At 44.7% G+C, this 26,668-nt stretch overlaps 2 protein-coding genes across 5 annotated transcripts; one reads left to right on the forward strand and one right to left on the reverse strand.

Annotated features, from left to right (window-relative positions):
• Positions 1-291: 291 nt before the first annotated feature.
• Positions 292-3,589, forward strand: cryba1l1 (crystallin, beta A1, like 1). 4 transcript variants are annotated; one of them, XM_086136149.1, is made up of 6 exons: positions 292-523; positions 679-764; positions 837-955; positions 1,641-1,782; positions 1,856-1,998; positions 2,747-3,589. In XM_086136149.1, exons 1-6 carry the CDS (start codon positions 412-414, stop codon positions 2,892-2,894), a joined length of 750 nt encoding a protein of 249 aa, XP_085992275.1. In that variant the 5' UTR covers positions 292-411; the 3' UTR covers positions 2,895-3,589. The 4 variants fall into 4 exon arrangements, with proteins under 4 accessions (XP_085992275.1, XP_085992284.1, XP_085992302.1 ...); XM_086136158.1 differs by having other exon boundaries at positions 294-523; positions 682-764; XM_086136176.1 differs by having other exon boundaries at positions 380-523; positions 690-764.
• A 193-nt stretch (positions 3,590-3,782) lies between these two features.
• LOC147208491 (uncharacterized) lies at positions 3,783-13,838 on the reverse strand. Its single transcript, XM_086106121.1, has 6 exons — positions 13,736-13,838; positions 12,278-13,449; positions 7,284-7,826; positions 6,316-6,417; positions 4,458-4,822; positions 3,783-4,080 (listed from the first exon to the last, which is right to left on the reverse strand). Exons 1-6 carry the CDS (start codon positions 13,836-13,838, stop codon positions 3,783-3,785), a joined length of 2,583 nt encoding a protein of 860 aa, XP_085962247.1.
• Between the last annotated feature and the right edge of the window lie 12,830 nt (positions 13,839-26,668).

Genomic DNA, 26,668 nt, shown 5'->3' on the forward strand with positions numbered 1-26,668 from the left:
ATTAAACAGGTCGACATAAAGCCACTGGATTCAACTGGGATTAATCAATCTGATAAAATACCAAGTTGAATATTTTGTAAATTGTACATATTTCCATTCTATGGTCGTGAATAGCCTCCGGGCTCTTCGTAGTGGCCTTGTGCTCCCCTGTTAATCCGCTCACTCTGTGCCTTTATCAGTCGTCCTTTGTGCAGGCATACACACTGGACTGCTGACCGGGGTCCGAACATACCGGACCACCATTGTCTCCTCACGATGATATGTGCTGACCTGGTCACAGCCGGCCCCTGGTGTCCTGGGGGCGCGCCTCTCTCCGGGCTGCGAAACGTGCAAGAGTGGGCGAGGCCTCGCGGGAACGTGCGGCTGCAGGAGAGCCCCACCCATACACCATCCCTCACCCACCTCCGCACCATGCATGACCTGACTGCCCATATAAAACTGAAGCGCCAGGTCCTGCCAAAACTCTGCGCGAGGCAGGCGGTAGGTGCTTTCTACTCCAGAGCTCTTCCCCAAAATAAAGTAGGTAAGGTCCTGTCTCTGCTCCAACTACAAGCACAGTGTGTCAGAGAATCGCATGCTCGGAATAAAGGACGAACTATAAACTGTATTGATGTTTTTGCTCGTAGTATTATAACTAAGTCATTCTCTCATAAATCTGTTTTTGTCTTCACCATGCATGAGGCGTAAAGATGTTCAGAACGACCAGGTCCCCACTGATGCAACCCCCCGCCAACTCAGGAACGGGCATGGCTCTCGTCTTCAAGGTAACACCAGAGATTTTTATTTTTTTATTTTTTACAGTTGGCATTGACATTTACCTCACGTCGCCTCGACAGGTGACTGTGTATGAGCAGGAGCATTTCCAGGGCAAGTGCCTGGAGTTCACCTCAGAGTGTGTTAATATCCAGGAGTGTGGTCTGGACAACATCCGCTCCATCAGGGTAGAGAGTGGCGCGTAAGTCTTTTGGCCATTTTGGCACCTCGACAGAAATCATCCCTGTTAGAATTCGCACCTTTAAATGTTCACAAGGCTCGTGAATTCCGTCATGAGGAGAATTCTCATGGTACTTTGTACATTGTGCACTAAAGTAAACCAGTACCTGACAGTGGTTACCACCGCAAGAAGGTTCAGTAATTAATGGCAATGATCACAAATAAAGCGATTAGAAAACATGATTCCGTTTGCAGTGTTCTGCCAGTGTCGGACCTGGCAAACCGAGATACTGTAGTCGTACAATTTTATGATTTAAGAATTGTTACCTTCAGGTTACGATTAGGGTAGTTTGCCTATTCGTTCTGTGCTAGAGTGGGTTCTGTCCAGGTCTTTCAGCTTCCTCTCACGTTCAAAAAAAACAAATTAGGATCATGGGTACATTACTCCTTTCCCACTGCCGCAAAATCACGGGTAAACACGCTTTTTTGGGCAGAATCACCTTCTGTTGGTCAATGGGAAAGGGACAATATGCCGATTGGTTGCCTGTCGCCACGGATCACTACTGCCCGCTAATTTCAGTGGGGAAGGGGTAACGGAAGGTTTTAAATGCAAGTGCCAATGGCTGCCGTGTCCGTTAGGTACCGGTACTACCATATCCTTCACTGACGGAACAGTCACGTCACGTGTCCTTTATCTGTTTGTGAAGCTGGGTCGGTTTCGAGCACCATGACTTCCAAGGCCAGCAGTTGATCCTTGAGAGAGGAGAATACCCCCACTGGGACTCATACAGCGGCTCGCTCTCTTACCACGTCGAACGCCTCATGTCTCTACGCCCCATCCACTGCGCTGTAAGTACACGATAGGCTCAGAATTTACGCCCCTGCGGTTCCTCTTAATCCAAGACCAGCGACCTTCTTTCAGTCTCACCAGAGCAGCCGCATGATCATCTTTGAGAAGGAGAATTTCATGGGCCGCAGCGTGGAGGTCTGTGATGACTACCCCTCTCTGCAGGCCATGGGCTGGCTGACGCCTGAAGTGGGCTCCATGCATGTGCAGTGTGGCGCGTAAGTCTATGCACCTGGTGAAATTCCACAGACCCCAACAAACCTTCCCAGAGAGCTATCTTTCCCAATCTAAAGTTGAAGTTGAGAAGGTGAGCCTCCCCACGGAGAACATGGCTGCCCTACTTGAATCATTTGGCCTTTTACAAGTTCCAAATGTGATTTTCTTTCTGCTGCCCCATAATAAAGATAGGCCTTACACTTAGATCAGTGCTGCCCAACCTTTTTGAGCCAAGGTTTTTTTTCAATGAGAAAGATCTCACAGCAGAACACCAGATACAAATGTTTCAAAAAACATAAATACAATGAAACGATGACCCCTTGCTCAGTGTATAATTCGGACCATAGGTCATTGGCACAGATAGATCAACATAGAAATGTTATCTCTCTCTCTCTCTCTCTCTCTCTCTCTCTATCTATCTCTCCGTCCATCCATCCAGCCATCCATCTATAGATCGATCTGTCTCTCTCGGGCAGGGGTGTCCACAGTCGATTCTCAAGTATCTGTCCCTGCTGCAATACACCTGATTCAAATGATGAGGATCGTTCTCATGCTTCTTCAGAGCTTGCTGATAGGCTGATCACATGAATCAGGTGTGTTTCAGCAGGGCGCCACGGAAAACAGGCAAGACAGAGGCCCGTGAGGACCGTAGCTGGACATGCCCGGTCTATGATGTCGGAAGACTTTTCTGTGATCCATCCAGATGTCAAAGTTTGACTTGTTTGACAAAAGATTTGTTGGTTCCCACAGCTTTGTGTGCTACCAGTTCCCTGGCTACAGGGGCCAGCAGTACATCATGGAGTGCGAGAGACACAGTGGGGAATACCAGCATTGCAAAAGCTGGGGCTCCCACTGCCAAACTCCCCAGATCCAGTCCATCAGGCGCATCCAGCACTGAGAGGAGGACAGCAAGTCTGACATGACAGCTCCTTTCTACCTATGATCGACTCCTTCTGTCTCCTCTTCATTCCTGTTCATGCTGTTTCACAGATGAGTGTGATAAGAGACAATATGGCACTGCTAAAGCACAGGGACCTCTACAATCCACACACACATGGCGACATGGATGACACCCGGGTAAGGTGTCTTTTTATTTGGTTCGAGGGCCCACCTCACAAAGACACACATTGAGCTGCAATTGAAGGCCACTTGGAGGGGGATTTCGAAGTTGTGGCGCAGTTCAAGTGTGCCCATTTTGTGTGGCGGTCGACTCACAGCAGGTTGATAGCAAATAAAGTCATTTTCACTTCAAATGTGTGGAACGTTCGACTTGTTTTCCTGAAATACTTGCCACATACACTGGCTGGCAATCAGTTCAGGGTGTACCCTGCCTGCTGCTCGAAGACCCTTGTGAGGATAAAGTGTTTCAGATAATGGAAGGAAAGATAGCTATAGATACCCGGCCCGTCTTCAGGCAGTGTGGGGGGGGTTCACAGTTATTGACTCACCACAAATGTATCACTCTTTTTCTCTGTGGCATGCAATTATATAACCAAGCACAAGAAATCAACACTAAGTTTTATTGTAGCAAAATGGCTGTGGATTGAACTGAGCCAATTGTATTCACAACAAATGAACAACTTCTAAACAGTCTCACCAGTGTCATCATTTCCTTGTATGCAGAACAAACAACTGAACATGCCAGCGAGTAATAATCCAGTTGGTCAACCGAAGAGCAGACACCTGACAAATTTGTTCTACTGAAATAAGTGAGGTGTGATACTATCCAGACAATAAACATGATAACATCTGATCCTGTTAGTATCCTGATGAAACTCCACCAGTGTCACCAATTCAACTCAAACCTCAGAGGTGTGGAGGACTGACACGAACTAAACTCGCGTCCGTGTACCTCACCATGACACAAACTGTTCACAGCATTGCTCACAGTGAAGGCTACTGGCGAAGAAGTCAAGTCTGCCCATCCTATGATGTCGATCTCCTCATCTGCTTCCTCCTTCTCCTCGCTCTCTGAAGACAGTGACCAGGTGATGCTTACTGGATCAGGGATGGATCCCAACGCCCCCATCACGTCGATGTCGTCCTCCTCACTTCCTGTTCCCAGGCTAACCTCTGTTGAAGAGAAAAAAGTAGTGAAACACATTGTGGCTGTGTCCAAATTCACAGGCCTGGTCCTCCAAAGGCCACATTTTCGGCCGCGTGATTTTACTTCAGGCGCGACTCAGCCGCACATGGTGTCCAAATTCATAAACTTGTCCAAATCCTCCATGGTATCCATGGAGGCTACATGAGGAGGAGGCTTTGAAGGCTTCGAAGGACCCAACCTACGAACTATCTTTCTTGAATTTGGAAACCACGAGTTGCGCCGTAAGTGAGGTCATGCGGCCGTAAATGCGGCCTTCGCAGGATGCCGCCGATGAATTTGGGCACAGGCAGAGTCACCCTGTTTTGCCAGCTTCCTTTTTCTACATACGCCGTGCAGTCCGAATCAGCACCTGCGTTCATGGTGTCGAGGTCTTTGTTGTACTCGACCACCTTCGTCTCTTCTTTGCATGCATTATCTCCTGTGTTGGCCAGCACGGTGGGATCATCAGACAATTTCACAGGAAGCAGAACATTTGGCTCTAAACGTTTCCTCTTGGCTTCACTGCTGAAATCTCTCGTCTTTTCTTCGGGCTGGGCTCGCCTCTTTGCCGCCCTTGTCGCTGCCGCCTCCACGGTGGCATTGTTTTTGCATCTGTCTTCAACCACCTCAAGTGCGTCACCATCAACTTCACAGGGAAGCCGCGTCGTCTTCTTAGTTCGTCCTCGCTTACTGACTGGTTGGTCCAACTGTGACCATACTTTTTCCAGGTGTGGCTGATCCTTTTGATGAGAGAATGGCAGGGAAATGACTTCTTTAAGTGGTCTGAAAGTTGCACTGGTCCACAAAATTTTACTTCATTTTATTTAAAATCAGAGATGAATCGTTCGCGTTGATTCTAAATCTCCTCTCATTTTTTCTCTTGCACATCACGTTTTCATCATCTTCATAATAAGAATATCATAACAATAACATAATGTGTAATATAGTGACATATTGTATTTAGAAAATACTTATGAATTAAAGGTTTGGTTCAGCAATAGGTGTAATTTTTATTTTTTAAACATCAAAGTTTAAAAATGACAACACATGGTAAAATCTGCATTGCCCAAGCTGAAGGGCTCAATGAACAACCAATCAAGGATCACCTGTTTTCTGGGTTTGGTCATGTGACATACGCAAGCTGAGCCCTTACGACACTCTGATGTCATTTTCGGTCGACAACAAATGGCAAAATGGCCACCGCCTGATATGGATAAAAATGGGTGCATGTTGCTGCTTAGTTCACATTCCACAAACGCAATATGAATCAGAATATTGTGTTAAGATTAGAGGGGCTGCATGAAACATATTGCAAAATGTTTGACTTAATTAGATATATTTGTTCATCGAGGTATGCCAGTGACATGTCGTGAGAGGCTAAACAACCTAATGCTCTTCCGCCCAAGCTTGTATGACGCTTGACACATGTACTGTATGTTCCACATGGAAATGAAATCAGGCGACACAACTTTTGCAGCATTTATACTCTGTACAGTTTGCCCTCGCTGTTAGCCGAGATTCTCGCAGTCTATAGGTGTCGGTGTAGAGCGACTACACAGCAGCAACGAACAACACTGCACTATTATCCAAGTAGAAAACACAGCTTTTTTAATACATAGACTTTACTGAAAACAACAATTTACAGGAACGATATAAAATATAAGGGTAGCAGTTTACATACGTTTAACAAAATAAATGAAAAAAAAATGAAACGGGAAGTAGAAAACACTTGTTTACAACAACTGTAGCTTATCCACCATTTTTATTCTGAACGGGACGGTCTGTGTGGTTCCAAATTTTTGTAGGAGTGCTATGTGGAAAATTCGGCTTATGCGAACACCGTGCGGCGGGGACGTGGTTGCTGAAATGCCGTGATTTCCCCATGCAGACCTCACAGATGCGTCAAGCAGAAACCAAACTTAAGAGAGCAGAAGGTGCACTTGACCTGCGCCTCAAAGAAAAGTGCTTTGGTACCATCTTGTGGCTTTGAGGCAATTACAAACCGTTTTTGGCTGCGCATCAAATGCTTGCAGAACTTTGGGTGACTTCAACGTATATATTTCCTTTTGTGACATTTTTGTTTGGGTAGTGTGCTGTCATGTAAAATATACGCCTTGGCTCAAATAACGTACTCCAGTGCACTCTTTATGTGGCTGTCCCTTCAAAACATCACTTCCTTGACCATTCATTCATTGCAATAGCACAGGTAAAAGTAAATGAGAAGACAACTCACTGTGGTCCCAGTTGCCTTGTATCTACTCCTGAGCAGATAATGCCGAATAACGGTGACAGGCTGATGCTTTGATGATGACTTGGTCTTTGGACGTGGAGGACTCTGGAGAGGAATCACATCTTGATCAATAAACAGAACATTTTTCACATGAAAATGAAGATGAATATAGGTTTGTATACACAGTATGTCCTAAAAATATACTCACTCTTTGACTGCCTATTACATATTCATTCTTTAGTACTATTTCAAGTACAAAATATCCTAAATAATGGAAAGTGTACAATTAACTTGAGTTGCTGGAATTACTAAAACAAAGATGGAATGAAGTGACGTTCGGCTTGTATTAGTATATTAGTTTTGCGTTCAATTAATAAGGACCAGATTTCACACTGATTTGTGACTGAATTGAAACTACCGTATTTTCCTCACTATCTATAAGGCGAACTAAAATCTTTCCATTTTTCAAAAGCTGACAGTGCGCCTTATAATCCGATGCGCCTTCTATATGGGTCAATATTCAGATTTCTTGGACGTAGTATTTTAAATGCTCTGTAAAGCGCCTTGTCACAGCTGCAGCGCTTGTGAAAGTTCAATATAAATAAGGCTGTATTGTATAGCATAGCTAAAGTAAGATTTTTCTCATGATTCAATGAAGGTCGGGATACACTATACAAAAGTTAAATTGAATACATTTTATTTACATCGCGCTTTCACGACAGCTGCAGCATTTTCTTTTGTGTAACTCATGAGACTTCTACCGATGTCAGTGAACACCGTCACGTCCAGTCAAGGAGTGAGGTTTTGAGACAACCTGTATACAGTTTATATTAGTTGAGCCCAGTGGCCACCTTGACTGCCTGACAGCTGGCTGGATGCAGAGATTTGCGCCTATTTAGTTCCACCATAGGCGTGCATTGCAAGCTCTTGTCTCCTCGACCACCATCTATTTGAGTTATTACGTTCTTCACTGACTCATGGATCCGCTCCTTTGCTTGTACAGGATGCTGTTTCTTGCTTCTGCGCTTTCTTGTCGCTTTAACTCTCCCAGTGCTATTGAGAGACGTTTCTCTTCTCGTAATGGAGTGTGAGGACATTGTTTCATCTCGTCTTTGCTGTGGGTGGGGAAAGTGACTGCCACCTTGCACCTCTTGTGTCTCGCGGCTAACACGGTTGTTACCGTGTTGCTCGAAGGACTGCAGGAAGTCTTCGAACAAAGCTCTCAGATCTACCTCCACCTGTGGCTCCACAAGCACTGCCTCGCCGTCTGTTCGTCCCGTAGTGACAACCTCCGTGAAGCCATGAATACATGAGCGAGCAGGATTGTCAGTGTTACCACCACAAGAGGCGATGGTGACACAGCAATTCTGGGCCGCTGCAGGTGGCTGGGAGTGTGGAGCGCTGCCGCTCAATTCAACCTCCATGTCATTCATCACTTCGCCAAAGAGACGACCAAAGCGCTCCGGCGGGGCCACATGAGGCGCAGGGGAAGGATGAAGGGCAGTGTGTGACATCTAGCAAAAGAAGGTTGTTAGAAATGCATTTTTTACAGCACATCGGACACATATATTCAAAACGTTTAGAGAAGGTTATCGTCCGTTCACCTGTCAAGGTTATAAAGCATTTTAGATTCATTCTACAATTTTTACCCAACTTTTTGTCAGTACTGTATATCATACACATTTGCCTAATGTTTTGGCCAGTGAGTAAATACTGAAGGTATTATGTATAAAAGTAACAGGACACCTTTCTGTAACATCTACACAAAGTGAAAATGGTGGAAAATCTAGCCCGGGAATTGGCAAACCATTGAACTCAACGGCCAGATGAAATTTTTAAAAGAAAACAAAATGGGGCAGATACATCTTAGATGAAGTGTGAAATTGTGTACGGTGTTCTCCGACTATTTGCGGGGGAGAAACCGACTGAAGCCTGACACATATGAAAATACACAATTGATGCTCCCATTTTAATTACCTTTGGATGCCACAAGATGAAAGCAAAGCATAATTTTTGTATTGGCAAAGGGAGTTGGCACTAAGATGCCACAAAATGGCACCCAAGCAATCCTTTTTTAATTGGTCTGTTTATGTTGTTGTTTTCATTAAATAAGGGAGGACAGGTTCCCCTATAAAATCTGCCAATGGGCAAACTGGCAAAATCAAAAATACGAGAATGAACATTGTACATAAAACTATTTAAAACCCTTCAAAAATAATAATTCCTGTTAATGTTGTATGGTATTCTTTATAAATAATCTCCATCCATCCATCCATCTTCTACCGCTTATCCGGGGCCGGGTCGCGGGGGCAACAGCTTTAGCAGGGAAGCCCAGACTTCCCTCTCCCGAGCTACTTCTTCCAGCTCTCCCCGGGGGATCCCGAGGCGTTCCCAGGCCAGCTGGGTGACATAGTCACTCCAGCGTGTCCTGGGTCTTCCTCGGGGTCTCCTCCCGGTGGGACATGCCCGGAACACCTCACCAGGGAGGCGTTCAGGAGGCATCCGAATCAGATGCCCAAGCCACCTCATCTGGCTCCTCTCGATGTGGAGGAGAAGCGGCTCGACTCTGAGCCCCTCCCGGATGACCGAGCTTCTCACCTTATCTCTAAGGGAGAGCCCGGACACCCTGCGGAGAAAACTCATTTCGGCCGCTTGTATCCGGGATCTCGTTCTTTCGGTCACGACCCATAGCTCGTGACCATAGATGAGGGTTGGAACGTAGATCGACCGGTAAATTGAGAGCTTCGCCCTTTGGCTCAGCTCCTTCTTCACCACGACAGACCGATACAACGTCCGCATCACAGCAGACGCTGCACCGATCCGCCTGTCGATCTCTCGCTCCCTCCTGCCCTCACTCGTGAACAAGACCCCAAGATACTTAAACTCCTCCACTTGGGGCAAGATCTCTCCCCCGACCCGGAGGGGGCACTCCACCCTTTTCCGACTGAGGACCATGGTTTCAGATTTGGAGGTGCTGATTTTCATCCCAACCGCTTCACACTCGGCTGCGAAACGCTCCAGTGAGAGTTGGAGAGCCCCGTTTGAAGGAGCCAACAGCACCACATCATCTGCAAAAAGCAGGGATGCAATACTGAGGCCACCAAAACGGACGCCCTCAACGCTTCGGCTGCGCCTAGAAATTCTGTCCATAAAGATTATGAACAGAATCGGCGACAAAGGGCAGCCTTGGCGGAGTCCTACCCTCACTGGAAACGATTCCGACTTACTGCCGGCAATGCGAACCAAACTCTGACATCGGTGGTATAGTGACCGAATAGCCCGTATCAGGGGGTTCGGTACCCCATACCCACGAAGCACCCCCCACAGAACTCCCCGAGGGACACGGTCAAACGCCTTCTCCAAGTCCACAAAACACATGTAGACTGGTTGGGCGAATTCCCACATACCCTCGAGGACCCTGTTAAGGGCGTAGAGCTGGTCCACTGTTCCACGGCCGGGACGAAAACCACACTGCTCCTCCTCAATCTGAGGCACGACTTCCTGACGGACCCTCCTCTCCAGCACCCCTGAATAGACCGTACCAGGGAGGCTGAGGAGTGTGATCCCTCTGTAGTTGGAACACACCCTCCGGTCCCCCTTTTTAAAAAGAGGGACTACCACCCCGGTCTGCCAATCCAGAGGCACTCTCCCCGTTGACCACGCGATGTTGCAGAGGCGTGTCAACCAGGACAGCCCCACAACATCCAGAGCCTTGAGGAACTCCGGGCGGATCTCATCCACCCCTGGGGCCCTGCCACCGAGGAGCTTTTTAACCACATCAGTGACTTCAACCACAGAGATAGGAGAGCCCACCTCAGGGTCCTCAGACTCTGCTTCCTCCAAGGAAGACGTGTTGGTGGAGTTGAGGAGGTCTTCGAAGTACTCTGCCCACCGGTTCACAACGTCCCGAGTCGAAGTCAGCAGTGCCCCATCCCCACTGTACACAGTGTTAGTGGTGCACTGCTTCCCCCTCCCGAGACGTCGGATGGTGGACCAGAATTTTCTCGAAGCCGTCCGAAAGTCGGCTTCCATGGCCTCACCGAACTCTTCCCACGCTCGGGTTTTTGCCTCGGCGACCACCGAAGCTGCTTTCCGCTTGGCCAGTCGATACCCGTCAGCTGCCTCTGGGGTCCCACAGGCCATAAAGGCTCGATAGGACTCCTTCTTCAGCTTGACGGCATCCCTTACTGCTGGTGTCCACCAGCGAGTACGAGGGTTGCCGCCACGACAGGCACCAACCACCTTACGGCCACAACTCAGATTGGCCGCCTCAACAATAGAGGCACGGAACATGGTCCACTCGGGCTCAATGTCCCCCGTCTCCCCCGGAACATGGGAAAAGCTCTGTCGGAGGTGGGAGTTGAAACTCCTTCTGACAGGGGATTCCGCCAGACGCTCCCAACAAACCCTCACAATACGTTTGGGTCTGCCAGGACGGACCGGCATCTTCCCCCACCATCGGAGCCTACTCACCACCAGGTGGTGATCAGTTGACAGCTCCGCCCCTCTCTTCACCCGAGTGTCCAAAACATGCGGCCGCAAATCCGATGATACAACCACAAGGTCGATCATCGAACTACGGCCCAGGGTGTCCTGGTGCCAAGTGCACATATGGACACCCTTATGTTTGAACAAGGTGTTCGTTATGGACAGTCCGTGACGAGCACAGAAGTCCAATAACAAAACACCACTCGAGTTCTGATCGGGGGGGCCGTTCCTCCCAATCACGCCCCTCCAGGTCTCACTGTCATTGCCCACGTGAGCATTGAAGTCCCCCAGCAGAACAAGGGAGTCCCCAGCAGGAGTACTCTCCAGCACACCCTCCAAGGACTCCAAAAAGGGTGGGTATGCTGAGCTGCCGTTTTGGGCATATGCACAAACAACAGTCAGGACCCGTCCCCCCACCCGAAGGCGGAGGGAAGCAACCCTCTCGTCTACCGGTGTGAACCCCAATGTACAGGCACTGAGCCGGGGGGCAATGAGTATGCCCACACCTGCTCTGCGCCTCTCACCATGAGCAACTCCAGAGTGGAAGAGAGTCCAACCCCTCTCGAGAGAACTAGTACCAGAACCCAGGCTGTGTGTGGAGGCAAGTCCGACTATATCCAGTCGGAACTTCTCTACCTCACACACCAGCTCGGGCTCCTTCCCTGCCAGAGAGGTGACATTCCATGTCCCAAGAGCTAGCTTCTGCAGCCGAGGATCGGACCGCCAGGGTCCCCACCTTTGGCTGCCGCCCAGCTCGCATTGCACCCGACCCCTTTGACCCCTCCCACGGGTGGTGAGACCATGAGAAGGGGGACCCACGTTGCCTCTTCGGGCTGAGCCCGGCCGGGCCCCATGGGTGTAGGCCCGGCCACCAGGCGCTCGCCAACGAGCCCCACCTCCAGGCCTGGCTCCAGAGGGGGGCCCCGGTGACCCGCGTCCGGGCAAGGGAAACTGAGTGCCATCGATTTTATCTATCATAAGGGGCTTTGTGAGCCGTGCTTTGTCTGGTCCCTCACCTAGGACCTGTTTGCCATGGGTGACCCTGCCAGGGCATAAAGCCCCAGACAACTTAGCTCCTAGTATCATTGGGACACACAAACCCCTCCACCACGGTAAGGTGACGGCTCACGGAGAGGTATAAACAATCTCATTACAATTAATTAATTAGTTCTAATGAATTTCAAATGTATATCTGCACTAGAAATGTTTATGTTAATCATTTTTAAAAGGTGTTTGCATTAAATCAACATGAATCACAAATTATTTAATGAGGTTTTTTTTTAAAAAGTATGAATCAGCACACCACCCATATTTTGCCTAAATCTGAGCTAGTCCTCTCTTTGCTGGTTTAACATCTCCCATGTTGATGTGTGTGTGTGTGTGTGTGTGTGTGTGTGTGTGTGTGTGTGTGTGTGTGTGTGTGCGTGTGTGTGTATGTGTGTGTATGCGCACGCACGTGTGTATGTCTTCACATCACCTGTGTATCCTGCGGTGTTTCGTTCCTCCTGTGACGTTTCACGTTGTATCCTGCCTTCATCAAGTTGTGACTTTTTTCACTCGGGCAAAAGTCCCACACTCTGGGTCGCCTTCCTCTCCTCTGTGGGCTGCAGAGCAACCCCAAAGCGTGTCGAGTCTTCAGGTGTAACTTCCTGCCTGTGGTTCCTCCACCCTGGCCTGTCCTCATAGAGGTTGCCATCCCACACCTTTGCAGGAGCGACTTGTGCTGCCTGCTCACGCCAACTTCCTGCACGTCCACCGTCTGCGTCCACCCGCCTCTCCTTCTTCCTCCTCTGCGAGCTTGCGGCGTTCGGGCTGGTCTCTCACCTCCTCCACGCCGCTTGGCTCTGCCGGGCGGCTTCTTCTTAGTTCGCCCCGTGTGCAACGCCTCTTCAGAGTTCGGGTTGAAAAAGTGGTTGATGAATCCTGGGATGTCATCACTAAACTGCTCAAGTTCCGCTCTTTCACCCTCTAAAGCTCTGGCTTCTGCCTGAGGGTTGCTGAACAAGTAGCTCTGGGAGTCAACAACCCGCGCGGTGTCTGAGTGTTCAGCCACCAGAGAAGTTTGAAGATTTTGAGCTTCATCGAGCAAGTAAATGAGTGGAGCCGGAACATTTGGTAGGACAGCATGACTGTCGGCCTGACCTAAACTCTTAAACTGAGCCATGTCAATAGTCTCATAGGCAGGTACGGATTTACAAGAGGACGTGGAGCTTGCTTGCATCGCTTCTGTTTCAGTCAGTGCGTCTTTTTTGCCGCTTGACAGCGTCTCGTTCCATATAACAGCACTGCCGGCACGCACTTCTCCCCTCCAGCAGACGAATTCCTTCTCACTAAGCTCCACCGGATCAGTCTGTACACCCACCTCAGTGCCCGCGCGGCCTTGCCCCTGCTTCCGTGTGACCTCCACCAGCCCCAGGATGCCCAACTTGGCTGCTGCCGATACAGCCTCGTGTTTCTCACTCTCCCCCTCTCCGGCCATCTCCCCCGAGTACAACAGTCTGACCACATGAAGCAGAGCTCTGGCACCAACAGTCCCAAATTCCAGCAGATGCTCTCGTCCAGCTGGCGGCGCCGGTAAGGAGGACAGAGCAGTCGACAGCTGAGGGCTGATGGCTGAAAGGACACAACTGTGTGCTGGCACTGAAACACCTGGAGGGGCAAGGGATTCCATCAAGGGTGGGCCAAGTATGTCCATGGTAATTCATTGCTTAAGGCAGGGGTGCCAAACAGCCTATATCAAAGTTATGGTTTCCATGTAAACGATCAGCTTAATCTATATTATTTGTTAATTTTTCAGCTAAAGTTGTCTCAGTCGCTTGGTAGAGGGCAAACCTTCACCACGAATTTGGATCAGCGCCATATTGTACCGATACGCCAATCTTCTAAATGTTGTCATTGTAATTCATTGAGAATATCTTTTATCAACATTAATTACCTTCTGCCCGCAGCAAGGTGTCACAGAACTGTCGGTGCTGTTGCTGTCTCTGCAACGCGGCCACGAGGAGGGCTTCAAATCCTGGCTTCTGGTAGCACCACATCTTCCCATCAAGTGGAACAGGAAAAAAAACAGGAAGGTGAATATTCACTTGTACGCCTCGTTATTCTTTTAAAACTTACACTATTTAAGGCATTATTTTGAATTTTAAAACATCTGTTCGATGGTCAGATATCAAAACTTTATCAGATTAAATTTCAAGCTTTCCAACTCCCTTCACTGATTTTACTGACAAAGTAAATAACTAAAATAAAATAAAAGGCGGCACGATGGACGGACTGGTTTCCACGCCCGTCTCCCAATGCAAACATCCAGGGTTCGCATCCCGTCTCTGGCCTTGCTGTGTGGTATTTGCGTATTCTCCCCGTGCTTCCGTAGGGTTTATCTGGGTTTTTCCTGGGTGTTTCCTCCCACTTTACAAAATCATGCATGGCATCTTCATGGAACACTCTAAATCAGAGGTGTCAAACATGCGGCCCGCGGGCCAGAACCGGCCCCCAAGAAGGTTCGATCCGGCCCGCGGGATCATTTAAAAGTGAAAAAATGCATTAAAGACACAGAATTAATATTTTAAATAAAATGCAATTCGTGGATTGTACGCTAGGGGGCACAATATTTTGATTACAGTCGAAGACAACATTGTTTTGATCGGGGAAGAAAACAACAGTCTCAGTCTGTCACCGAGATAGACCCAACGCAGCAAATGATATGAAAGTGCCAATCAATGCTTCTTGAGACCAAAACAAAGGAAAGAGATGATATTTTGGTGATTCATAGCACAGTATGGTATAATGTTAATGGTTCGGCCCACTTGACATCTACAGTCCGTACGTGGCCCACAATGTGAAATGAGTTTGACACCCCTGCTCTAAATTGTCCCTAGGTGTAATTGTGAGTGTGAATGGTTGTTTGTCAATACAGTATCTGCCCTGCGATTGGCTGGCAACCTGTTCAGGGTGTACCCCACCTGTTCCCTGAAGACAGCTTGGAAAGGTACATTCTGAACCAGAATGCCTTAGTAGTTGTTATACAGTATGCCATTGTATCCTGTCCAGATTCAACACCCTGTGCCGGATGTCGCAAAGCAGCCCTGGACCAGAAATAATCCTCCCCCATGTTATTTATTTATTTATTTATTTATTTTTTACTATGCAAAATGTTTGCATCTCATAAACATAGAGCTAAGGTGACTTAACAAAAAAGCTCTAATTTTATCTCTCTCCTCCGAAGTTTTGTGACTTGTCAAAATGCATTTTGGAAAATTCCAGTTATTTCAGTCTATTGTGCATTTTCTTTTGTTAACACAAAGTCACAATTTTGTTCATGTGTATAAATACTGTACATTAAAAGTCTGAAAGAGCAGTTGCGTCCACAAACTTTTGACTGTATAGCTCTTTTTCCGGTTCAGAGTATACTTCTTATGAACTGGGTTCCATTCCAAAATGCCCTTCAATGTTGACATTTTGCACCTCAAATGTGAGAATGAGTGCAATTACATTTTCATATTATCGTGTATGTGCAACCAGTAATTTTGATTTATTTTTGTTGTTATTATTACTATTGAATATTTTTTGTTGCTGACAAACCTCTGCTCTACCCTTCAGCCTATCTATCAATAATAGAGTGAAAATGAATGGAAATATGAATATTTACTAAGCAAGTCTAAGTCAATTTTCAACTTGCGTCCCTATAATATTGGGTTCAAGGCTACTGTGCTACAAGTCAAAGAAAAAAAGTTAGATTGGAGCGCTGCTATGAAATCTTCTCGGGACTAAACAAAAAAAATGATTATTTCATTTGTTTGTGTGGACGCTTTTAATATGTATTCACTTCAACCTAGAAAACGAGTATCGGAGTGTCATATTGTCGAAAATCCTAAATTACCTATTCTGACTAGCGCAAAGACACAAACATTGCAGGAGCTTATCAGACTTTAAGGATGCATGCTCCTTAAAGGTATTACGCACATTACTGTGATGAATGTATCTTTAAAAAAAGAAGAAAAAAGCTAGATAGAGATCAATCACACTACCAAACACTGTATTTACAGTTGCGTTTTAATGTGGCCGAAGTTTTTATATTGAAGACTGACAACATAAAAATGGCAATAAGAAAAAATGTTTCAGTGCAGGGATGACTTAAGAAAAAAAATATCAACGTTATTTATGGCAAAATAGCTATTAGCATCGTTGCTCACCAAACTAGCATGCAACTCGCGCGTGTCGTTCCGTCACCCTATTAACTAGTCGCAGCACAAATTCGACTTTAAAACAACCTGGACATGAAATGTGACCTACTTAATTCTCATTTTCTTGCATGGCACATTGAAGACGACAAACGTAAAAGTTGCAAGAGCACTCACCTTGCTCAAAGCTCACTGGAACGCCACATTATTGAAAATTAATCAAACAAAGCTTTTTTTTAAAGGACGGTTTCTCCAAACGGCACTGTTTGCGTTCCAATGAGCTTTCACATCTTGACCACTGGATGGTAGTAGCGTCGACACTGTGACCATGCAAGAGACGAGAGGCAAAGCCAAGGACCAGTAAAAATCGAAAACAAGTCGGTTCCTTCAATGTATCATGAGGGTTAAACACCTTTCGTCTTATGTGCTAGAACGTGCAAGAGCAGGTGTTCACTATTGAATACTAAATCTCAATTCATCTCCAGAAATGCTCCAAAAATGAAAATAATTCAAATAAAAATTAAATAGACAAAATCTAAATTACAAAATAGCTTTTTCTGTGTGAAACCGAAGTCTCCAATACAAACTTCACAAAATAAAGAAAAACGCCACTCATTTGGAAAGATAAGTATGAATATTCAGGAGAATTTAGTCTCAGGAGAATATTTTGTCACGATAAACTGAAAAGCATGCACTCACAATTTTAGATTTTTTTTTTGTTTTCATATTGAATCAGAAAGCAATGGTATGGATATTGAAAATAATGAATATAATGATATTCATTATTTTTATACAACTGTGCCATGTTAAAGCAAGAAGTTTCTACTACTCGCAGCATTCTTCTTCTGAGAACGTTGTCCATATTAAAGTCAAATTGGTACAGCACAAAAAAAATCCTGAACTGAATCGTAAATCCAATCAAATTGGGCCCTCATGAATCTACCAGTAATCAAATTGATTTTTCAAATCTGAATCGATACCCAGCCTTAATGGAATGTTCACAAAGGTGATGAAAAAGGAGTGTGATTGTTAACCGGGGTGTGTATCATAATCTAATAAACATAAAGATTCTTTCTCTTAACCTTTTAACAACCAGCTCAACCATTCGATAATGCATGTTCAGAAAGCAAACACAGGTATCAGTTTTAAGGACCAGATCCCAGGGTGAACGGTTGATTGACCATGTTTTCAAATGAACAATTGAACATGTTCAACCCATTATTGTCGAACTCCAATAAAGATATGGTGTTGCACCCTACACATTTTTCTGCGATATGCACTGAAAAAAACAATCAGCTATGAAAATAAATGGGTTATTTTATGTCCCCAAACGATTGAAATACATTTTGAAAATGTAGGCTGCTAAAGGCTTAACACTCTGACAACCAGTCCAGAAATTGCAAAGTAAATCATAACTTTGGATTCCTCGGTCTACTAACAATGACAGGAAAAACACAAGTGAATAGTATACACAACAAAATGGTATCGTATTCTCTGGTGAGAACCTGTTGATATCCAAGTCACAATCTACCCATCCATGCAAGTCCACTGCGAGGAGATGCCGCCAGGGGAAACGTTCTATTTTGGCGAAAAAGTGTCCGGTTGATTCGGAGTAGGCCTGGGCCAGCGCTGGTTGAACTTGACAAAGAAGTGTGGGTCTTTGAATGGACCCCCGTAGATGATGGCCTGCATCAGGTAGATGAGGGCCACCACCAGGAAGCAAATGAGGAAGAATGGGATGAACGGCCTCAGATGGTGCCATGCCACACTGAGCCCGTAGCACAAGCTGTCGATCCCACCTTGCTTTGTCCTGTGGGATGTGTACCGAGAAGAGTCCGGGGCCGGCGTACAATCAAGCGTCTTGTCATCTGAGCTGCAGGGAGATGGAGTTGAGCAATCAGGTGAAGCCATTGTACGGAGGACTCGACTTTTCTACCAGAAACCGTGGCTCAAAAACCACATGATTCCATCAGCGTTTGTCCTCCAAGTAGTGTCTTCTGATCACTTGTGTTGGATGTCCCTGTATTTGAGCTTTGGAGCAAGATGGTGATAATATGAGACCAACCACAGGAGAGCTTGAAATAGACATGACGCAGAGGGGCAAGGAGTGTATGAGCTCAAATTTTGGGAAGGGAATGTTTTTACCCCAGCATAGGCTATAAACATCATACAATCATACTGTAAACACACACACAAGGCACGCAAGATGGCTTCTTTGCAATCTGCTGACTATGTGGCAGCTGGCATGCTATAGTGCAATTTAGAAGGCATGGAAACAACGAGTGCTATAAATAAGGAATGAAAACACAATAAAGCCATCAGACATGTATAGCAGTAGGCTACTGACCTTCAAAAATTTAGATTCTTACGCAGTAACTCCCAACCACTGTGTCGTGGCACATCGGAATAGCACAAGAGATCAAGGTCAAGGTCATCTTTATTGTCAAATATGCTTACATATGACATGCAGCATCGATGAAAATTCTTTCTCTCAATCCTCAGTGCAAATATGCATGCAAACATGCTGTGCATTAAACACACAGCTGAGAAGATAGCAGCTACACTGTATAAAAGACATAATATGCAATCTGAACAGTATAAACAATATAGACATTATAGACAATACAAACAGCATAAACAATGGCACTTGTGGCTATTGTGGTAAAGTGAGGTAGTGCATTGTGCAATACGCAATATGCAATATGCAGATGTCGGATAATGAGGGGAGGGTCATAGTCTGTGACAGGAGGCAGGGGTCGGGCAGAGGCAGAGGGTGGGGAGTGCGGGCAGAGCAGGGAGGGAGTTGAGTCTCCTGACCGCCCGGTGGAAGAAACTGTCTTTGAGCCTGCTGGTTCTGGCACGGAGACTTTGCAATCTCCTTCCTGACGGCAGCAGGCTGAAGAGGCTGCGGGATGGGTGGGTGGGGTCACCTGCGATCCGGATGGCTTGGCGGGTCAGATGGGCGTAGTAGATGTCCACGAGTGGGGGGGGAGAGAGACACCAATGACACCAATCATGACATTATCTAGTTTCACTTAATAGGTCTAAAAGTCAAATATATTTTACAGTCAATGTATCATATGCCCATTTATCTATGCCAGTGACATATGGTGACAGACAGAACATTTACCGGTAAATGCTCTTCCATCAGATGGCAGAAAGTGAAACTAAGCCATGTATACAACAAAACAACAGTTTTGTGTTCAACTAAGCAGATTTCACGCAAAGGGTAACTGAGTAATTTGAGATCAGATCATCATTATTTCATCATATCTCAGTTATTTGGCATTTGCAGAGTTTTTTGTTTTTGTTTTGTGGAACCTATACGCCGTAAATCGTAGAACCCCCTGTATGTTCACAGTATCCTTTTCCTGATTCCTCTCTCATATTTTTCAGGGAAAACAAATACAGTCCTGCAATTATGAGTTTCAATTATTTGGGGATTTTTCATATTCGCCATGAATAGCAGGGGTCCACTGTATTTACAGTCCGTTTTGTGACATTGAGAGAGGGGCATTGGCACGTAGTGCAGATGTGTATTTGGAACTGAGAGTTGCTGCTTGGAATTGAAGCGGATTTACATGAGACGGGAGAAGTGAATCAATCTTTTTTCTCGCCAAGGGATGCTTCAGCTTCTTGTTTCAAATTTAGCTTGCAGCCGACGTGTGCGACGTCATGCGTGCAGTGATCATGATGTCTCTGATCCACTGGTGAAGGCGCCCTTTGATTCTCTCCTTTTTCATCTATAACTGCTTCAAACAACAAAATGTATGCAGGAAAAGTGGTTAAGATTGTGTGACTGTCCATGTTTGATGTTATGTGTTGTTATATTACCGTATTTTGTAATTTTTTTGGTAAGTGTTCTGTAAAGCGCTTTGTTACAGCTGCAGCTGTTGTGAAAGTGCTATATAAATAAAGATATATTGTATTGTATTGTATTAATTAAGTAGGTCATGGTGATAGCGTGCACCTGATGCAAACACATAAGTGCATTTCAGGTCAGCTATCAATCAAACAAATCTGATATGACCGAGAAAAAAAATTACGGTATGACAATGCCAGTTCAACAAATGACATTTTTTGCTAATTCGAAGATTAGCATTTAGGAGTTACGCTTCATATTGGAAGTCTGTATGCCAGTGAAAAAGTGACATTTAGCGTGACAATAATTTTGGAAGAACGTCTCGGGACATCTGCTGAAGAATCACAAGCTCTGTATGACTTTGTTTTGGGTAGATGTAGAATATCTTCATAATAATCTTCTAGAGAAAATGATGAAGTACAGATTTTTTTTCTTGTCTGATAATACATGGGTGATTAATCCTTTATCGTAGTTTCGGAGAAAGGGGAAATACTGTATATATTTCATTTCCTCCGTTGCAGGTGCCTTTTTTTACTTGGGTTGCAAGGCACTCCCTGAACTCTGTATAACTTTGGTTCATTATGTTTAGTATGTATGATCATACTTCGCTGTTTCACTCTTTCACTATTTTGAGATTCCGACATGACCGATCTCTCCAGTTTCTGCAGGAATCTGCAAATGTGGCAAGGCCACAGACAGTTCTCGGGACTGTTTCGAGTTCCCTCTTGAACAGGAGTGCCACTGTCCCATAAAAATACACATAAAGTGGACCCTCACTATAGGGATCAGGCTAGCAGTCCATGAACAGCTGCGAATAATTGATGCCCATTATAATTGCATTGAAAATATATACACAACCCCTGGCAAAAATTACGGAATCACAGATCAGCGACATGACATAAAGAAAATCATTTCAAATGGCAACTTTCCGGCTTTTGGAAACACTGATAAAAATCAAGAAAAAAAGTGCTAGTCAGGAGCGGTTATATGATCAAAACCAAGCAGAAGGGGGAGAATTGAATTACTCGATTTTAAGGAAAAATATGGAATCTGAATCATGCTCCAAATTTCAATTCCAAAATGGAATACCTGCAACAGATTCGTCTGCAGTTAAATGGCAGTGATCGCACCTTGGAGAGCTGTTGTATCAAGCGGGCTGACATGAATCATGACTTCAACACGAGAGATGTGATTGATGAAGACGACTGCCTGAACAAAACATGCACATTTCCACAGTCACTGATGACATGAGCTACACGCTAGATAAAGGCACTGTTGCTCGAGGGCTGCCGCCCTTCCTGTTTTCCCATCTCACCCAGTGGCAACACACCTGATTCAAATGATGAGGATCCTTGTCCAGCTTCTGCTGAGCTTGCTGATGAACTGATTATTTGAATCAGGTGTGTTGCACCAGCGTGCGATGGAAAACGGGCAGGACAGCAACAGTTGAGAAACATGATAGAAGACCCCCTGATCTAGCCATTCAGAGCAAAAACGGTGAAAAGATTCCTTGAAGAGAGACACATCAAGTCGATGTCATGGCCTGTCAATAGTCTGGATCTCAGTTCAATCGAAAACCTTTGGAAGTTGAAGAAAATGCTCCATGACAAGGCGCCAAACTGAAAAGCTTATCTGGCAAAAGCGGTCAGAGAAAGTTGGAGCTTTTTTTCCATGACTCCAAAATTGTTTTCCTCAGAAGTGAGTGATTCCGTAATAGTTTCAATCTGCTTGATCTCACCAAGTACTGTAACTCTTACTGATGACATTTTTTTTTTCTTGAATTATTTTAGTGTTTCTTTATGGCAGAAAGTTGCCATTTGAAATTACTTTAGTTTTGCGTCGTGTGTGATCTGTGTTTTCTATATGGAATTCTTGGGCTGTAAGTTGCATTTTTCGAAGGGAACCTGTGCAAACGTGGTGGAGAAGAAAGGCAAGGCAGTTATATTTACATTGCATGTTTGATATACAAAGCACCTCAATGCGTTTCCCACACTTGATGACAGAACGCCTATAAGCATTCACAGTTCATTAATAACATTCAGAGGCAAAGCAGAGAAAACAAACGTAGCTGACAAAAATCACGAGAATGTACTTGAATGAAAGGCATGAGAAAAAGCATTGAAAAGCATTTCGACTCAGGGCTGAGTTCACTTCTGTTGCCAGTTTATTTCATTTTTGCGCAGCATAACAAGTAAATGCAGCTTCACTGTTTTTACTTTGAAGTCTGGGCTCCACTAAGTGACCCGAGTCGGCAGACCTCAGAGCCCTGCAGTGTTTAGAATGAGTTGCAACTGCATGATGCTCTTTTGAGGGTATCCGGTAAGAAGACGGTCAAAAATAATCGAGTCTACTGGAAATTAAAGCAGAGATAAGTTTCTCCTGGTCTGCTTGGAAAATGAAACCATTCGGTCTGGATATATTTTTCAGGTGATAAAAGGTTGTTTTCGTGCAGGGGGGAGAGAACTCGGGTTCTTTGAGAGCCATATCGGTTAGGAAGGGTTTTCATATTTCACATTTCCTACATCATGACATATGTTCTTATACAGAATCAGGTTATGAATTAATTATGCAATTAATGTGTTGGACTAACTAATAGGCGTACTTTGAGTTTTTTGTAAGGGTTGGTCCACCTCCTCACTTAAAATCAGAATTATATAGGAATCATTTGCCATTGACCTCCATGTTTCTTACAGTAAAAATTGTAAATGGTAGAAATGTACTTTTTTTTCTGATGAAAGAAGAGGGTTAAAGCTTTCTTTTGGTAGCTTGCATGCTTATATAGCTACAGTACGTTTTTGTAGGCCTTCAAAATTTAGTCAAATGGCCAAAAATGCCTGGCACCAGGTCTTACGATTCGAGGAAAACGTCTGGAATTCAATGAGTTAAGAAGTAGTTAGGTAACGTTTATGGATTATTTCATAGATTGAAGAGTATTGAGACATACCTTGAACAAACATTTGGCAACATCCATGAATGTTATGTTCACAGTAAACATGAACACTTGGAATGTATTTTGAGTACATCAAGGAGTATTTGTGTTACCTTCAGGCAGTACTTTGTTGATTTAAGAGAAGTTAGGTTCGGATAACTACTGGGGGTGTTCAATGGATGAAACGGTAGTTATGTAAGGAGTGTTCAATTAGTTCACAATGTGCATGAGCAATAGGATCTACTCAGCAAGTGTATTTTAACGTTGGTTCTTAGGGTGGTACTTGAGTATTTTCGCACTTTGAGTACCACTGGGTGGCATTGCAGTCTTGTGAAATACTGAGTGTACAAATAAATGTTTCCACATTTAAAACATGCAATCCAGTTTATTCGGATACAACTTAACATTTTTAATGTGCAATACATTCTGAATCATTATTTATCGTGCTTATTTCCCCTAATTTCATGTTTCAGACAATGTCAATAACTTAAAAAGAAATATTTTGAGTACATCTAGGAGTACATTGGTTATTATCAGGCTACTGCCTGCATTTTGGTGCTTTGCAAATATTTAGGGAACTGGTGGGCGTAGTTAGGTCACTTTTATACAATACAATACATCCATCCATCCATTTTCTGATCTGGTTTATCCTCACGAGGGGTCGCCGGCGTGCTGGAGCCTATCCCAGCTGTCTTCGGGCAGTAGGCGGGGTACTGTTGTGTCTGTTTGTGAGGCTGAAAAAAAAAGCAAGGTTGCTTCCAGTGACTATACTGTATATGGAAACCCTGTACAGTAGGAGCTTTAATCCACCAATGAACCAAGAAAAAGAAGACGATGATAAAGGTGAGCATTTATAGACAGGAGTAAGAGTGTGAACTGCTTGGATTGGATTTACACTCATTGCCACAATGTGGAGTTGTATTTTGAAAAAGGTAAGCCATTTTCAACTTTAAAATAAAAAACTTGGGTGTTTTAGGGGTTAAATCAGCTTCAATTTGGTTCCGGTTGCAAAAATTACAGACTGACAGTGATGGATGGGTGCCCAGGCCGCTCACGGGTGACGAATTGAATGACAAACTGGCACATTTTGCTTGTTACACCACAGTACTCTTCTGGAAAAAAAAATCATAATTGATATTATTTCAACAATTACAGTAATTAAGAAGGATTTTATTGTTATTATTTTGTTTATTTTTTACAAGTTGTCCTAAATGCATCCATGACCCACAGCTTTAAAACAAAGCGTCTCCATCTAAAAAAAAAAAAAAACAGCTGCTAGCAGCTCCACTACATGTTTACAGTTTGTTTCTCTATCATATGCACACACACACACACACACACATCAACACGTGCACTGGCTCTCTTTAGGGAGATGCACACACATTTGCTCACCTATCTGGTTTTGCGACAAAGACACACGCACACTTGCTTAAATCGAGGACACTCATTTTCTGAGGAAATGAAATGCGACAAATACTGTCCATTCTTCCTCCAGCAAGACTCTGTTGCACTGTGCTACAGTAAGTAACCCAATTCTGTACTCTTCCATACCACTACAGGTTGTATGTATGGGGGAGGGGCTATCGTGCAGAAAAATGACCGTTCAAGGATGGCACAAAACTGATTTACAGTGCAAGCAGCCACATGCAGTTCGCAGGCCACCAGTTGCCGAATTTAAAGTCTGTGTTACTCATTTAATTGTAGTGTCTTTTTTTTTTTTTAATCAAGCAACGAACACTGAATGTCATCTTAATCACGTCAAAACAGCCGTGCATGGCATCGTTCTGGAAATTACGCCTCCGCATCCTTGATCCAAAATCCAAGTGACTTCATTTCTGATTGACGTCGTGAAAGATGCCAAAAAGTCATTTTATTTTACTCCCCCAAAAATACACATATTTATATCTTTCCTGTGTGTATGTTTTTTTAATTGAATTGTAGCATCTCTTTATTTAAAGACAATTCTCAATTATTGTCCGTGTAATTATGTCAAAATAGCCCTGTATGAATATTGTTGGAAGTTCCACTTTACGTCTGTACGTTCACCCACTTCCAGATTGGTTCAAGTCCATGCAGTCCTGTCAAAATAGCTGTCATTACGAGGCAGAACTTTTGCTAAATGTGGACTAACCTAAGAAAAGGGAATCTGCTCAAGGGAGTGGTCAGAAGCGCTTGTCATAGATGAGTGGAAAGATCTGTACTGTGCTTCTTCGCGCATTGTGTAATCAGGTTCTGTGAACCACACAAGGCAAAGCAGGCTATTGGTGTTCTGTTTTCTCCCGTTGTTCCCGGTAGGATGATGCAGGTATTAGAACAGCAACTTTTAATAGACTGTGGAGTGGAGCAGTAGAACGTTGAGCTCACATCTAATATTGCACAACACACAGACTTATTCGCGATGACGTCACGCGTGACTATGGGAATCTGTACCGACCAAAATACATGACATCTCCTCCCCCCTTACATTTGAAGGATTTTTTTTTAATAACAGTTACAACACAGAACAATCCTTGAGTATACTTCTGATCTACAAATTCAAATGATTAAGTGTTTTCCTTGCCCGAGTAGGATAGCGACGTTCAAGAACTACAGCAGACTTTCCTACCTTTGGATTAGGTTCTGGTACTCGCGCCCTCTCTTCAACAGATTTATCAGAACTCGGAACAACAAGCGGGCTGACTGAATTTGCCACTGGTGAGGATATATGATAGGGTTCAGATAAGCATTGATCAACATCTTTGTCACATTCGATAGTCACAGACAATTCAGGAGTGGTTGGAGACGCTCTCAAAAGTTGGCGCACATGGCGTGCGCAGTTCCTTGTCCTTGTGATGTTTTTCAATGTTTACACAAACCTCTCTGCTAACCTGTTAGTTGTGCGCCATTGGTTTGTGGGAAAATCCATTATCTGAAACAAGTTGGACAAGAGCACAAAATTTACGAACGATTTCTCCAAGTTCCTCAACTGTCTTTTCAGAGGTTATTGATTTCATGATAGCCACCTCGGGCCACTTGCAGTGTGCATCAACAGCAACCAGACACATTTTGTCTTCAAATGGACCCGCAAAATCAATATGAATTTGACATCAAGGGTCCTGAGAAATATCCCATGGATAAAGTGGCGCGGCTGGGGGATTGTTTTATGACAGGATGAACGACTCCTGGCCATATGTTCGACTTCTTTGTTTTGCCCTGGCCACCAACATTAACTACGTGTACTTGATATCGCCTTCATTTTCACTATTCCACTCTGTCCTGCGTGAAGCTACTCTACTATTTTAGTACACAGTGAGTAGCAACAACTGAATAGCTTGATAAAAATGAAGGTTTGGTTGTGGGCTCCCGTCAATCTCCAGACTTGAATCTGATTGACATGCTGTGGCGTAACCTGAAAGGGACTCCGTATGGCTCAGCATTGGTACTTGTGTAATCGTTCAATGTACTTAAAATTGATGTCAGCAGTAAAAATATCCATGCAAAATGATTCAGTAGTTATTTTTGTCTTGTTTCGTCATGATATTCAACAGACTTTAAAATGCCGGCTTTCGAGGGAAAGCAGGCGTGAACCTGACGATGTCGACACAGGGACAAGGCAAGCCTCATGCTATTGTTAACTTATTTTGCTGGCTGTCATTTTCCGATGAAACTCAAAGAATTAAGCAAAACTAATCAAACGAGAAAAGGAGTGTCATTTGCAGTGATCATTTAAATGATTCTGCTCTGGACGAGTTTAAATCGGAGTTTGAAATGAAATGACTTACAGTACTTGAAGAAGAATGCATGGCGGCCTTGCTCAGAAGTCGGAGTGGCGGTGCTGCCGTGCAGCTCCTCGGGCTCGGCTGTCATTGACACCCTCCTCCATCATCATCTCGGTCCCAGGACCATGGATCTATTTGC

The sequence above is a fragment of the Hippocampus guttulatus genome, chromosome 2 (assembly GCF_054856545.1).
Source record: "Hippocampus guttulatus isolate MCC_2025c chromosome 2, RoL_Hgut_1.0, whole genome shotgun sequence".
Taxonomy (NCBI): Eukaryota; Metazoa; Chordata; class Actinopteri; order Syngnathiformes; family Syngnathidae; genus Hippocampus; species Hippocampus guttulatus.